Source organism: Mercenaria mercenaria, chromosome 8, assembly GCF_021730395.1.
Source record: "Mercenaria mercenaria strain notata chromosome 8, MADL_Memer_1, whole genome shotgun sequence".
Taxonomy (NCBI): domain Eukaryota; kingdom Metazoa; phylum Mollusca; class Bivalvia; order Venerida; family Veneridae; genus Mercenaria; species Mercenaria mercenaria.
In genome coordinates this window covers 70,278,609-70,295,272 of record NC_069368.1, presented here as the reverse complement: position 1 = coordinate 70,295,272, position 16,664 = coordinate 70,278,609, and the positions used below count along the sequence as shown (strand labels likewise).

General features: G+C 35.3%; 1 protein-coding gene across 1 annotated transcript in view; it reads left to right on the top strand.

Annotated features, from left to right (window-relative positions):
* Positions 1–16,664, top strand: part of LOC128559094 (DNA polymerase subunit gamma-1-like) — a 126,048-nt gene that overhangs the window by 10,484 nt on the left and 98,900 nt on the right. Inside the window, exon 7 of the mRNA XM_053550147.1 lies at positions 388–528. Within this exon, the coding sequence (XP_053406122.1) occupies positions 388–528 (141 nt within the window). The remainder of the gene's footprint in view (positions 1–387; positions 529–16,664) is intronic.

The window sequence follows — 16,664 nt, the reverse complement described above, 5'->3', positions numbered from 1 at the left end:
AGTTGTTTTTCTTTTCAAAAATGATAAGATCTCAATGTAAAACTGACAGATGTGACCGAAGGCACCCTACAAAGAATTTTGGAGGTAAAAGTTATTAGTGTTTGTGTTTTTGTACATAAAATGGCAAAAACAGTAATACTTGTAGTAATTTCGAAAACAATTCATGTATCTGAAATTGAGGTATTTGTGTTTTATTTGATGTTTGGCATCTACGAGTTTCAAACAAGTTATTTTACATGCTATTTTAAATGTCGAAGTTTCTCAAAAACATAGGGATATTGTCTTGTGAAAAGCCTACATACCCCTTTTAATACACACTGATCATTAACATTTTAAATACATATTGAAAATCTTACACAAATGAATGGTATCCTTTTATGCTTTCAGGTTGAAGATTGGAAAGAAATGAGCTCATTGAACAATTTAGCCGATGTTCACCAGTTACATGTGGGTGGTGGGAAAATTAACAAAGATCCTCGAAATATATTTGTAGAAGGTTCGACTGCTGACGTCAGGGACAATTTTCAGGTCAGTGAAAATATGTTGATAGAACGTTCATTAGGGTTGAAGTTAGGCCATTTTAAGTTAGTTGCTAGGTTATCATCTTGATGATCACCTCAGTGATAATCAAGGAATATGGCAGCTTTAGATAGATAGATAGATTTATTTCGATAATTGAGCAAACATAACATAGTTACAATACATGCATATAATAAATTTTATAATCACATATAAAAGTTATCATATGAAGTAATGTGTTATGAACTATGTCAGTCACATCAATATCAAGGATGACACAAGAAAGAGAAAAAAAAAATCTCTTATTTCCATTGTGGTCCTTGGTACCAATGGTCTGACATAGAGAGGCATGAAACATTAACATGAATATATATAAAAAAGATTACTGAGTTCATTATTATAAAATAACGTCTATGTTATGCATATGTAATAATAATTGCTCAAACTAATCAATTTATGATTCTTAATTAAACGAAAGACAGATGAATAAATACCGTATTTTACCTAAGTCTTGGGACACCCTAAATCTTGGGACACCCCTAAAATGTGGAAAAATAATTATTTTTCTTGACCCGAAGTTTTTGGACATGTATTTTCTCAGCGTATTTTTCGTCCCTAAGTGTTGGGACTAAGGTTGTGTACTGATTCAAGATGTAACCCAAATACCGTTATTATACATTGTATGGTGTTGTATCGATCAAAATATCAAATAATTATAAGAACCAAAGACTATTTTATTAACATTTTCGTTCGTGTTTTTACTAGTAAAGTGTTTTTTTACCATACCAGTTAAGTGTTGTATTTTTTGCTGCAGCCAGGAAGTCCAATTTTCGTTATTTATTTATTTTTATTTACCACTGACTGGAATTTACCCGCGAATCGTACAGATATCAAAACGCCATGTCGGTAATTTTCCATTCCACGAGCACGTGCGACCTGTCGTAATGTCTAACTTACAACGCCGTTACTTTTGTTCATCGACACGTATACAAAAAACGCGCGTCACGCATTCATTTTTTGATTTTATCGCTTCAGATTTTCAACACCGATTGAGAAGTAATATAGTTTGAATTCTATAACGATTTTAAAAAGGTATCGACAGATTTGTTGGCAAAATTCTATAAAAACGGTGGAATCTTCGTAAAATTACTTGCAAAATTTCAAACAGCGTGATCCTAAATACTTATTTCTTTCTAAAAGTAAATAAATGATACAAACTATTGGCATAAAATTCAGACTTTTGACCAGAAAGTACAAAAGACAGAATACAAAAATCTTAAGTAACGAAAAGGCGGCAGCAATTTAAAAATATGAAGTAAAACGATTTTTGGCAAACAGATTTCTGTTACGTGACCTCGTGAACGTAAATAGAAAATGCGTTAAAAAATAAAAACAATAATGATGTTGTTGCGTATTTTTAAGAAGTTTTGAATGAATCTTTGTACATGTACATGTATTTTTTGACACGACACTTTATAATAAGATATTCTTCTCAAACCATTTTGTAATTTCCTTGAGGGCAAATAGTTTACAGAGGTAAGATATCCGCTATTATAGTTTGACACGTTTACCTGTCAGTTTATACGGGATACTGCACATTCGCTTTAACAAATTAAAAAGAAGCTTTTTTAGCTCACATGTCACAAAGTGACAGTGTGAGCTTTTGTGATCGCGCAGCGTCCGTCGTCCGTGCGTCCGTCCGTGCGTCAGTGCGTAAACTTTTGCTTGTGACCACTCTAGAGGTCACATTTTTCAAGGGATCTTTATGAAAGTTGGTAAGAATGTTCATCTTGATGATATCTAGTACAAGTTCGAAACTGGGTCAACTGCGGTCAAAAACTAGGTCAGTAGGTCTAAACATAGAAAAACCTTGTGACCTCTCTAGAGACCATACTTTTCAATGGATCTTCATGAAAAGTGGTCAGAATGTTCACCTTGATGATATCTAGGTCAAGTTCGAAACTAGTCACGTGGGGTCAAAAACTAGGTCAGTAGGTCTAAAAATAGAAAAACCTTGTGACCTCTCTAGAGGCCATATTTTTCATGAGATCTTCATGAATATTGGTCAGAATGTTCACCTTGATGATATCTAGGTCAAGTTCGAAACTGGGTCACGTGGGGTCAAAAACTAGGTCATTAGGTCTAAAAATAGAAAAACCTTGTGACCTCTCTAGAGGCCATATTTCTCAATGGATCTTCATGAAAATTGGTCAGAATGTTCACCTTGATGATATCTAGGTCAAGTTTGAAACTGGGTCACGTGGGATTAAAAACTAGGTCAGTAGATCTAAAAATAGAAAAACCTTGTGACCTCTCTAGAGGCCATATTTTTCATGAGATCTTCATGAATATTGGTCAGAATGTTTACCTTGATGATATCTAGGTCAAGTTCATAACTGGGTCACATGCGGTCAAAAACTAGGTCAGTAGGTCTAAAAATAGAAAAACCTTGTGACCTCTCTAGAGGCGATATTTGTCATGGGATCTGTATGAAAGTTGGTCTGTATATTCATCTTGATGATATCTAAGTCAAGTTCGCAACTTGGTCAACTGTGGTCAAAAACTAGGTCAGTAGGTCTAAAAATAGAAAAACCTTATGACCTCCCTAGAGGCCATATTTTTCAATGGATCTTCACGAATATTGGTCAGAATGTTCACCTTGATGATATCTAGATCAGGTTCGAAAGGCCTAGCCCTTAGTAGTGTGAATTTAAGTTCAACAAAATTACCTGAGAGGTTACTCTTTATTAGCCAATCATCTACTGATGGTGGACTAGTCAAATCGCCTTATGTCCATGGTCTGTCCTTCAGTGTGTTAACAATTTTTGTTATGGCATCTACTCTGAAACTACTTGGTGGTTTTCAATGAAACTTAGCCACAATGAACTGGGTTGCGTTTGGACAGGTGAGCGATTCAGGACCATCATGGTCCTCTTGTTTTTTTGATTGTTACAACACTAGATCTACTTCTCAGCACTTAAGAAACGAGGCGGTACGATCAAACAGTGATGTGCAACATGGCGCGAAAACATGACGTAATGCCATGAAAATCTCGGGGAAACTATACCGCTTTGATCTCCACTTCTAATGTCATGATACCGACACACTTCTTTTAGCTCTTTGAGGGAATGTTAAATGATGATGAAAACAAGGCCAATTACTTTGTTTATCAACAGAATAATTACCGATAATCTTTAAGTTGTTTTTTTCGCTTTCAACACGGGTGGGTGGGGGATGTTACCCGATGACGATTATTATGTCCATATTTTTGGGACACTTTTCAAAATAATTATTTTTCGGGAAAGAAGTCTTGGGACAGTGAAAAAAATAATTATTTTATGCTGTCCCAAGACTTGGGTAAAATACGGTAGACACCAATATCACATCAATATCACAGTACATTGTGAAAATAAAATTTCTTAAAAAAAATGCATTACAACCAGGGACTAGATAACAGAAAGAACACATAAGTTCAGCAACGAAGCTTATCGTTAAGAAAGTGGTCCTTTACTGCCCTTTTAAAACTAGATATGTTGGGCAATTGTCTTATGTGGGGAGGCAGCATGTTCCCTAACTTGCAGCCCAAGTAGGAAAAAAAAGACTTTAGACCAAAACCTTTAACTTTCGGTGGCACAACTGACCCATTTTGGCTAGATCTAGTTTGGTATGCGTGAACAGAATCCTGTTTAACGATATGATGACCCATGTAATTAGGGGATTGACCATTTTTTATTTTAAAATCATGACAAAGAGTAATTTGTTCAACTCTTCTGGAAATGGGTAACCAGTCTAGGGAAATAAAATGATGTTGTTCAATATGACATCTGTGTTCCAAGTTCAATACAAATCGGATCAATTTATTTTGTGTAACCTGTAGTTTGTCCTTCCAAAATTTTGTTAAACCAGGATACCAAAATGAACAAGCATAGTCAAAATGGCATTGAATAAGGGATAAAACCAAAAGTCTTTTAGTATGTTCATTAAGATAGGCCTTCTTTCTATAAAGAAATTTTAACCTGGCATTAGCTTTCAGTAATGGAACTAGCCATAGATTCACCAGTTAAACTCTGATCTAAGGTTGCACCCAAGTATTTGACAGCTGAGGTAGGATTAATATTTTGACATTACACTTTATATTAAGGTCCCTATTAGTCCTAAGTTCAGGCTTGGAACCAAATATAATAGATTCAGTTTTACCCAGATGTAGAGACAATTTATTATCAATCAACCATTGACTAACCATTTCAAGATCTTTAGCTAGATCATTTTCAATAGATGACTTTTACCAGAGACCATTATAGCAGAATCATCAGCATAGAGTAACAGTTTATTTTTAACCACTGCAGACATATCATTCACATAAATTTTAAAGAGGTCCTAGTATTGACCCTAGTGGGACACCACAAGTAATTTTACAAGGCTTAGAAAAGGTTCCAGAGACATCTACAAGTTGTTGTCTGTCAGATAAATATGATCTGAACCAACGTAATACATCAGGGCCAAGACCAAGGCCTTCAAGTTTCACAAGAAGGATAGAAGTGTCAAATGCCTTCTGGAGATCAAGTAAAATCATGCCTATGAGATGACCTTTATCCATTTCAAACTTGATATAATCAGAAAGATGTATGAGACATGTATCAGTTGAAAATCCTCTTCTGAAACCAGACTGAAACTTGTACAATAAATTTTTGTCATTGAGGTAGGAATCAACTTGGTCATAAGCAACCCTCTTTCTGGCTTTGATTGTGCTTAAACATGTCAGGTATATTTTCTTTGCAATATTTAGTCAGTAACAGGATGGCACTTGGTGAAACTGGCCATCTTCCAAAGTCATCTGAATAGTTTTACATGACAGAATTGTACACCCTAGCATAGAGAAGGAAGTGTTTTGAAGCCAGCAACCATTAAAACTTCCCATTTCATTTACTAAATTTCATCTTTACAGCAAAAACAACTGGATAGATTGAAACATGTAATATATGGGGGAGATACATAGAGAGTATAACGTTATTGTCTTTCTGAACTTAAGTTTATCTGGGGACTTGGAGAAAAGTTTATCCATCCGGAGGCTCTGCTGAGGGTATAAACCTTTTGGAGATGAGCCTAATAAACTTCAGAAAGACAGTTACTTAATATTCTGTATATCCTGCAGTCAATAAAACCTGGCGAGAACATAGTTTTGTGCAAAAAAATATTTTTTGATACAAAAATAAATCATTCAGATTTTTACTCATTTGTAAATCCCTATGCCCTTGCTTGATTCAGTTACACACGATTCCTTACATTAAAACATTATTCCTTAGCTCATAGTATGCCTTCCATTTATCTTAAATCATAGGTGCTAACAAAGCACTTGTGTACAAAACAAGCAAAGTGGTTTTGACTAACCTAAGGATATGATACAGCCACGCTTGGGATGAATTCAAATGCCCACAGTCTTTATCTTAAATATACTCAGTTTCTGTGCAAGACAATGTAAAGTCAATGAAATTCCTTCCACAATGAATGTTTTAGATCCAAGAATTATAATAAACAATGCTTAAAACATTTAAATGGCTAAAATTATAACAGGAAATGTAAAAATACCACAGATACACAAAGTAGAGGTAGATTCCCTCAGGCTTTAAAAGCAGCCACAGTACCATTCCGTATTGAGGTATACTATGATAGAGTAAAATAACTTAAATTTTTTACTGTGGCTGTCCTCATAAAATGATAAAAATGTTTGAAGGGACATCCTTTACACTGCCCACTATACAAATACTTGAAAAAGTGAGTAGAACAAAAGTCAAGGTCGTAGTGACCTAGAGACTGAAAATGGTTGCCTGACTCTTAGTCATAATGTAAAACAGCTGCAGTTTTTGAACTTCATATAGTGATTTAAGTACCATAAGTGGCACATCTCTATAGATTTTGGGGTCAGTAGCTCAGAAGTCAATGTCAAAGGGACCTTACTTAGTTTCTGCTTTTTATTTGTTTCTGGGCTCTGTCACAAGTATAATAGGCAGGGCTTTCAGTCTTTACTTGATGACTAAGCACCATTTGAGGAGGGGCACTTTTCTTTGGAGGGATGGAGGCTAGTAGTTCAAAGGTAAGTAGGTCAAAGGTCAAGGTCACTGTAAGTGGGAAACTGAAAATTGTTTTTCATAACCCAGAGACTAAAAATTGTTTAGTAAATACTAATTTGTTTTAGCTCGATTGTGATGAAAGCTAAAAGCTTATTTGAACCACTCTTGAGTCCGCTTCCTGGAAAAACCAGTACTGGTGTCATATGAGAAGCCTTGGTTGTGACCCAAGTGGGGCTCAAACCCACGACCCTGGGTTGAGCGGCCGAAACCTTAACTACTAGACCACCATTCAGGACTAAGTTATAATGTAAAATAACTACAGCAGTTAAACCAATGACTGTGTATCACTAGAGAAAATCCAGTGGCTATAAGGTGAAGGTCACAGCAAACTGACCAAATTTCTGGTATTTGTTTTGTTTGCAGGCTCTAAGTCATCAGGTATGAAAGCAACAGCTTTCTCGTCTTATACTATGACTAAGTCCGCTTGAGGAAGATCCCTATGAATTTAGGGATCTGTGATTCACAGTTCAAGGTCACAGAGATACCAAACTACACAACACTAGCCTTTGTGACCCCTTCCCCACCACCCTCTCACCTTAAAATTTCTTTTGTGGGGACAGAGTTTCCCTTATCCATCTGTCTGTCTGAAATTTATGTCATGCTTATCTCAAAAAGTATATGACCCAGAGTTATAAAAAAATCACAAGATTATCATTCAGCATGTGAAGTTGTGCACCTGTTGTTTTAATTAGGATTTCAATGAGCTAGACTGGAGTTATTGCCCTAGACTAAAAATATACATAGAAAGGGCCTAAAAGTTTGTGTTGCATGTATCTCAAGACATAGTTGACCTAGGTTTATGAAACATTATAGGAATATTGTTCATTTTGTGAAGCTGTGTACGTGGGGTTTTGTTTGAGATTGCACTCAGCCAGAGTTATGTCCCTTGACTTAGTCAGAAATATGCATTAAAAGGCATAAAAGTTTGTGTCGCCTGCATGTAAAAAGTTTTTGACTTATAGAGTCGTAAAACATTACAGGATTGTTATTTAGCATGTGAAGTTGTGTACCTGGTTTGCTGTTTGGTATTGTTTCACACATCCACACTAGAGTAATGGCTAGACTGAGTCAAAACTGTGCATAAAAAGGGCCGTAAAGTTTGTATCACATGTATCTCAAAAAGTATTTCACCTAGAATTATGAAACATTATAGGAATATTATTCATTTTGTGAAGTTGTGTACACAGAGTTTTGTTTGAGATTTCGTTCAGCCAGACTTATGGCCCTTGACTTAGACAAAAACATGCATCAAAGTGCACGAAAGTTTGTGTTGCTTGAATTTCAGAAAGTACTTGTCTTAAGAGTCATAAAACATTAGTGTATTAGAATTGTTGTACATCATGTGAGGTTTTGCACCTGACGTTCTGTTTGGGATTTCGCATAGCTAGTCCAGAGTTATAGTCCTTGACTTATTGAAAATACACACTAACTGCTTAAAACTACATACCGTGTAGCGGGTTATTTCTACTGGGGGAATATTTCTGCGGTCTCTCGGTAGAATCACAAAAAAATTTTCCAGCAGAATATTCAACTAGCGAAAATTTAAAACGCAAAAAAAAACTGATTTTTTTTCACTTACGTTGTTTCACGCTATGTTACCGGAGGTAATAATTGAAAATTACCATCGCCATCTAACAATTACGATAATGGTATAATTAGGTGTGATGGTCAATCATAGTCCTAACTGTTAATCGCTCAGAAAACGTATTTGTTTTGTGAATGAAATAAACTGAGTGAATTTCACTTGAGTTGTTCTTATCAATCCCTTGTGAAGATCATCAGAACTATACTTTATAACCTTCATGTGTAACCATTATGCCGATATATCATAGTTTGCAGTTGTAGTTTGTACAATTGTTGTTGTACTTATATTTTTCAATTTCATGTTTTTATACCCCCACCAAACATGTTTGAGGGGGGTATATAGGAGTCAGTTTTGTCGCGTCGCGTCGCGTCCCGTCTCGTCGTGTCCCGAAATCTATTATCTCAGTTATTACCAAATGGATTTGATTCAAACTTAGAATACATGTTCCACCTTATCACCCACATCATGTGACACAAGGTGCATTACTCTTGACACCAAGTTTTCATGAATTATGTCCCCTTTTACTTAGAATTTAAGGTTAATTTTGTTGTATTTTCACTATATCTCAGTTATTACTGAATGGATTTGATTCAAACTTAAAATAGATGTTCCACCTCATCACCCACATCATGTGACATAAGTTGCATAACTCTGACACCATTTTTTTTATGAATTATGCCCCTTTTTACTTAGAATTTAAGGTTAATTTTGATGTATTTTCACTATATCTCAATTACTACTGAATGGATTTGATTCAGACTTAAAATAGATGTTCCACCTCATCACCCACATCATGTGACACAAGGTGCATAATTCTGACACCAAGTTTTCATGAATTATGTCCCCTTTTACTTAGAATTTAAGGTTAATTTTGTTGTATTTTCACTATATCTCAGTTATTTCTAAATGGATTTGATTCAAACTTAAAATAGTTGTTCCACCTCATCACCCAGATGATGTGACATAAGGTGCTTAACTCTGACATAAATATTTTATGAATTATGTCCCCTTTTACTTTAAATTTAAGGTTGATTTTGATGTATTTTCACTATATCTCAATTATTACAAAATGGATTTGATTCAAACTTAAAATAGATGTTCCACCTCATCACCCACTTCATGTGACACAAGGTGCATAACTCTGACACCAATTTTTCATGAATTATGCCCCTTTTTACTTAGAATTTAAGGTTAATTTTGATGTATTTTCACTATATCTCAATTACTACTGAATGGATTTGATTCAGACTTAAAATAGATGTTCCACCTCATCACCCACATCATGTGACACAAGGTGCATAACTCTGACACTATTTTTCTTGAATTGTGTCCCCTTTTACCTGGAATTTAAGGTTAATTTTGATGTATTTTCACTATATCTCATTCTGATTGGCTTAGAGCCAAAGGGAAGTAACCTTTTTTTAGCTCGACTATACGAAGTATAAGGAGAGCTATCCTACTCACCCCAGCGTCGGCGTCTTTCCGCGTCCCCACCTTGGTTAAAGTTTTGGTGCACTTTCTCTTTTTTCAACTTATCTCTGTAATTACTTGATGGATTTGATTCAAACTTGAAATACTTATTCCTCATCATCATCCACATCATCTGACATAAGGGCCATAAGTCTGGCACCAATATTTCATGAATTATCCCCCCTTTTCACTTAGATTTTCAGGTTAAAGTTTTGATGCACTTTCACTCTGTTATTACTGAATGGATTTGATTCAGACTTAAAATAGTTGTTCAACATCATCACCCACATCATATGACACAAGGTGCATAACTCTGGCACCATTTTTTCATGAATTATTCCCCCTTTTTACTTAGAATTTCAGGTTAAAGTTTTGGTGCACTTTCACTCTACCTCTGTTATTACTGAATGGATTTGATTCAAACTTAAAATAGTTGTTCAGCATCATCACCCACATCATATGACACAAGATGCATAACTCTGGCACATTTTTTCATGAATTATTCCCCTTTTTACTTAGAATTTCAGGTTAAAGTTTTATTCACGTTCACTCTATCTCTGTTATTACTGAATGGATCTGATTCGAACTTAAACAATTGTTCAACAACATTACCCTTATCATATGACACAAGGTGCATAACTCTGGCACCAATTTTTCATGAATTATTTCCCCTTTTTACTTAGAATTTTAGGTTAAATTTTTGATGCACTTTCATTCTGTCTCTGTTATTACTGAATGGATTTGATTCAAACTTAAAATAGTTGTTCAACATCATCACCCACACCATATGACGCAAGGTGCATAACTCTGGCACCAATTTTTCATTAATTATTCCCCCTTTTTACTTAGAATTTTAGGTTAAAGTTTTGATGCACTTTCACTCTGTCTCTGTTATTACTGAATGGATATGATTCAAACTTAAAATAGTTGTTCAACATCATCACCCACACTATATGACACAAGCTGCATAACTCTGGTACCAATATTTAATAAATTATGCCCCTTTTTGCTTAGGATATACTTATATAGTGTTTTGATACATTTTATCTTTACCTCTCTTATTACTTTAAGTTGATATTTTTGAGATAGACTCAGGCTATTGTGCAATATCTTCATCCACAATTGGAGTCATTAAACACTCCAGTGACAGCTCTAGTTTCCTCAGATGTGCCCAGTTTCACTATCCAGCATCGAAATAGTCCAGCGCGCTGTCTCCTGTGACAGCTCTTGTTAACCTTTGTACTGAGTTTCTTCCCCTTAAATTCCAGGAATTAGTCTATTTTTAGAAATCCTATTTTTAGATTTTCAATATTTTAGGTATTTTTCTAACTTTTTTATTATAAGTCCTATGTAAAAAGTAAAAACATTTTTCCGTGGTAACATGGGTCGGTAAGACATTTTTTTGTATTCACTTTTAGTGTATCTCTAATATTAGAGATTTAATATATTTACTTGTATTACTATACTAGTATTATACTAGTATTACTTATATGTGGAAGCCCAGGATGAAGTACTCCAAAGTATTTTTAAGATTCCTTATGGTTGCCATTCTTCTGTGACAAGACCGTATGGTGGGGGTATGAGTCACTCCTGTGACAGTTCTTGTTATATCCTATAATGTATTTATTAAAAGCAAAGTTACTTTACATCAGTTACCAGGAGGAATTACCTCCTTGGTATCGAAAACGCAGAAATTTCTCTTCCTTTTATGTGAAAATGCATAAATTAAACACGCAGAAATTTCTTACATAGTTTTTGGGACCAAAACGCAGAATATTTTGACCGCAGAAATAACCTGCTATATGGTACATCCTAAAAATATTTGACATAGGGTCATGAAACCATGTAGGAATATTATTCAGCTTATGGTTTGTGCACCCTAAGTTTTGTTTTGGATTAAACCCAACACAAACAAACAAGACCAGAATTATGGTCCGTGACTTAGTGAAAAGTACATTTGAAGAAGTGCTTAAAAGTTATTTTGCATTTATCTAAAAAATGTTTGCCCTTTTGCTATATTTACATTTGCCCTTATATTCTTTTCCATTGAAAATTATGACGTTCATTTTGTTTGAACAGCAAAAGGAAATGCTCCAAAGTAACGACAACGCTGCTTAGTGATAACAGGCCGCTGTTTTGATGACGTCCCGGCATAGTCATGGAGAACATTCCTTAGATGACATTGCAGTTGTTCCATCTGGTGAACAGAATGGCCGGGAAGCTGATTTTAATGTTAAATGCAACAAAATGTGTGCAGTTAATGATATAACCTTGTTTACAAATGAAAAGGAAAAATAATGTAACTGTAAAAAATCAATTAATCCTTTTCTGAGTTCATGTGAAATGAACGACAGAATAGGATCGGCAAATTAAACATTAATCACTAATGCGATTCATGCATTTGCAGTCCTATTTTGTCGTTCATGTCGCACAAACTAAGAAAAGAAAATTTCATTTCTTTAGTAACACTTTAAACTGCTAAAATATATTGTGCAGTGTTTCTGTACCAGGTTACATCAGTTAAAACTGTAAGGTTCATCATTTGTCATGGATACAGTCTTGGTTTCCTCAGTCTGACAGATTTTCAATTAATATAGTAGGTGTTGAAGTGTCTCCTTACTGGATAACAAGATCTTCACAGTTTCACACATTTGCTAGTTATGAAACAGTTACTTGAGACTTCCATTGACGTTTGTGTAACATCTCTCTTAATTAGTACATATGATATCAGTGTTTGAGGCCGTTATGAATTGATTTACAACCTTATTCTGCCTTTCCCTTATAGGTTGAAGGTCAGTAATTCAAATCCTTCTTTGTTTCATATAAAAAAACGACAACTTCATCTTTGCATATCTTTATCGAACTTCACTTTTTTCTATACCTATTTTAGTAAAGTCACTTCAGTATACACTGGTATATAACATACATCATTACAATCATAGACAGGGTTTTTTCTTCCTGTTTAGGGAAGATAGCCTATACCCCCAATATTTACCCCCAATATTGGGAATTTTTACGCGTAAATGTTCCAAATTGGGAAATATTTAGTCTCATAGGATATAGTAAGAATGTGTTTAAGTACTTTCTCATACACTTGTTTCACATTGTACAACCTCTTTAAGATACTGCCATTACAAAAGTGTCCATAATTTGGTCAATGTTTGTTCAATTTTGATTAAAAAATTTTCAGAATGTAGATTGGGAATTTTTGCACTCATTTTGGGAAAAATACATACTTTTTGGCATTGGGAATATAGCCGAATAACAGCTATAAAAATGGCCAAAAAAAAAAAACCCTGATAGAATACAATGCATGATGTCCTGCATATATGAACTAAGGCCATTTCGCATGAGCCGCACCATGAGAAAACCAACATAGTGCATTTGCGACCAGCATGGATCCAGACCAGCCTGCGCATCCATGCAGTCTGGTCAGGATCCATGCTGTTTGCTTTCAAAGCCTATTGCAATTAGAGAAACTGTTAGTGAACAGCATGGATCCTGACCAGACCTCACGGATGCGAAGGCTGGTCTGGATCCATGCTGGTCGCAAATGCACTATGTTGATTTTCTCATGGTGCGGCTCACATATACCAGAACTGAAGCTGAGCTGAAACAAGATTAGAATGTATTATATTACGGCCGTTTGATATATGTTGTATGAGGCAACAAACCTGAAAGTAAAACGAAATGAAAACAAAATCTTGCGAAAATTAAAATCCTTGATGTGTTGCTGAATTAATTCCGTTTTTCCAGTTAGTTGACTTACAGGTTTTTTGCGCAGAGGTTTGGATCAAAATTAAGCTAGTCTGTGAAAACCCTAGCTGATTCTGAAAAGTGAAAAAAAAACCCATTGGTTTGGATTTGGTTTCTGTTTTATGTGTATGTGAAATGTTTTCTGCAAGAGACTGTGTGTGCTATAATACATGTATAATACATGTTAAACACGAACTACTTTTGAGTCCTTTATGACCAGACATAGCACTTTAATATAAATTGGCCTGTTATCATACCTAAAATCTAAGATATACAATGAGATTATTATTTTTATGCCCCCTGTCATCTACTGATGCGGGAGGCATATAGTGATTGTCCTGTCCGTCCGTCCGTCTGTACGAGGTTAACCAAATGGAACCATTTCGTCTAGCATCAATACCCCTTACTAGAATGACTTGATACTAATGCAGATGTAACCTGTGACCATTCCTCATCTTCAGACATCACCTGACCTCAGTTTGACCTTGACCTTGAACTTGACCTCGTTTTGGACTTAGGTTGCTTTGTATTGACAAGGATGCCCCCGGGGGCATCAAGCCTTTATTGAACGCTGCTCCTTGTTATTATTATTACTATCATCATTATTATTATTGTACCACATTTATATAGCACTCTTTTCATGCACATGTTGAAACCAAAATACATTACATTAATACAAACAATTACAAATTCAACATAAAACAAACAAAAAAATGCCTTTTCACATAAACAAAGCACAAATATAAAATGTAAGATATAACCAAACAAGTCAAACATATATATGTATTAGAAAAAAAATTAAGCAACTTTAGGATAAAATGCTGTTCTACACTTTGATGGCTAAATTTGAAACTGGGTCATTAGGGATAAAAAACTAGAAAAATCTTGTTAACACTGTAGAGTCTACATTTTTATTTGATCTATATGAAACCTGGTTGGAATGTTTGTCTTTATGAATTCTGCAAAATTAAAATTACATAGAACTCCATTTATGCGAGTTGTATTGAACCAGATGTCATGCAGCTATTTGACATCTTAATTGATGTCACAATGTTCTCTCAGCAGTCTGCACATGAACAGTTGTTTATCGCAGAATATACAGCACTTGATTTAGTTTTTTGTGCCCACCCATGAGTGGTGGGGGCATATAGATTTGGTCTTGTCCGTCCGTCCGTCTGTCTGTGCGTCCGTCCGTCCGAAGTTCGTGACGCGCTTAGCTCAAAAAGTATTTGATATAAATTGATGAAACCTTGCATGAGTCTTTATCATGATATGAACTTGCGCACCTCCTATTTTTCATCTGGCTCCGCCCCCTATTTTCAGAGTTATGGCCCCTGAAATAGTCAAAAATGCACATTTTTAGCTCATCTGATTTTTTGAAAAAAAATGATGAGTTATTGTCATCACTTGAGCGGTTGTCGGCGTCGGCGTCGGTGTCGGCGTCGGCGTCGGCGTCGGCGTTGCCTGGTTAAGTTTTATGTTTAGGTCAGCTTTTCTCCTAAACTATCAAAGCTATTGCTTTGAAACTTGGAATACTTGTTCACCATCATAAGCTGACCCTGTATAGCAAGAAACATAACTCCATCTTGATTTTTGCAAGATTTATGGCCCCTTTTGTACTTAGAAAATATCAGATTTCTTGGTTAAGTTTTATGTTTAGGTCAACTTTTCTCCTAAACTATCAAAGCTATTGCTTTGAAACTTGGAATACTTGTTCACCATCATAAGCAGACCCTGTACATCAAGAAACATAACTCCATCTTGCTTTTTGCAAGAATTATTGCCCCTTTTGGACTTAGAAAATCAGTTTTCTTGGTTAAGTTTTATGTTTAGGTCAGCTTTTCTCCTAAACTGTCAAAGCTATTGCTTTAAAACTTGCAACACTTGTTCACCATCATAAGTTGACCCTGTACAGCAAGAAACATAACTCCATCCTGCTTTTTGCAAGATTTATGGCCCCTTTTGGACTTAGAAAATATCAGATTTCTTGGTTAAGTTTTATGTTTAGGTCAACTTTTTCTCTTAAACTATCAAAGCTATTGCTTTGAAACTTTCAACACTTGTTCACCATCATAAGCTGACCCTGTACAGCAAGCAACATAACTCCATCCTGCTTTTTGCAATAATTATTGCCCCTTTTGGACTTAGAAAATCATTTTCTTGGTTGAGTATTATGTTTAAGTCAACTTTTCTCATAAACTATCAAAGCTATTGCTTTAAAACTTGCAACAGTTTTTCACCATCATAAGTGGACACTGAACATCAAGAAACATAACTCTATCCTGCTTTTTGCAAGAATGATGGCCCTTTTTAGACTTAGAAAATCATGGGTAGGACAATATTTCTATTACACAAAAAAAAATCAGATGAGCGTCAGCACCCGCAAGGCGGTGCTCTTGTTACCTTGTGACACGCCTAGCTCAAAAAGTATTTGATATAGATTCATGAAACCTTGCATGAGTCTTAATCATGATATGAACTTGTGCACCTCCTATTTTTCATCTGGCTCCGCCCCCTATTTTCAGAGTTATGGCCCCTGAAATAGTCAAAAATGCACATTTTTACCTTGTGACACACCTAGCTCAAAAAGTATTTGTTATAGATTCATGAAATCTTGCATGAGTCTTAATCATGATATGAACTTGTGCACCTCCTATTTTTTATCTGACTCCGCCCCCTATTTTCAGAGTTATGGCCCCTGAAATAGTCAAAAATGCACATTTTCACCTTGTGACATGCCTAGCTCAAAAAGTATTTGATATAAATTCATGAAACCTTGCATGAGTCTTAATCATGATATGAATTTGCGCACCTCCTATTTTTTATTTGGGTCCGCCCCCTATTTTTAGAGTTATGGCCCCTGAAATAGTCAAATATGTACATTTTCACTTTGTGATGCACCTAGCTCAAAAAATATTTAATATAAATGGTTGAAAACTTGCATAAGTCTTAATCATGATATAAACTTGCACACCTCTAATTTTTTGGCTGGCTCCATCCCCTCTTTTTAAAGTTATGGCCCCTGAAATAGCAAAAAAATGCACTTTTTCACCTAATTATGTGCCTAGCTCAAAAAGTATTTGATGTAAATTCAGAAAACCTTGCTGGAGTCTTTATCGTGATGTGACCTTGCACACTTGGCATTCTTCTTGAGAATCTTAGCTCTTATTACAGAGTTATGGCCCTTGAAATAGCCAAAATAGTGG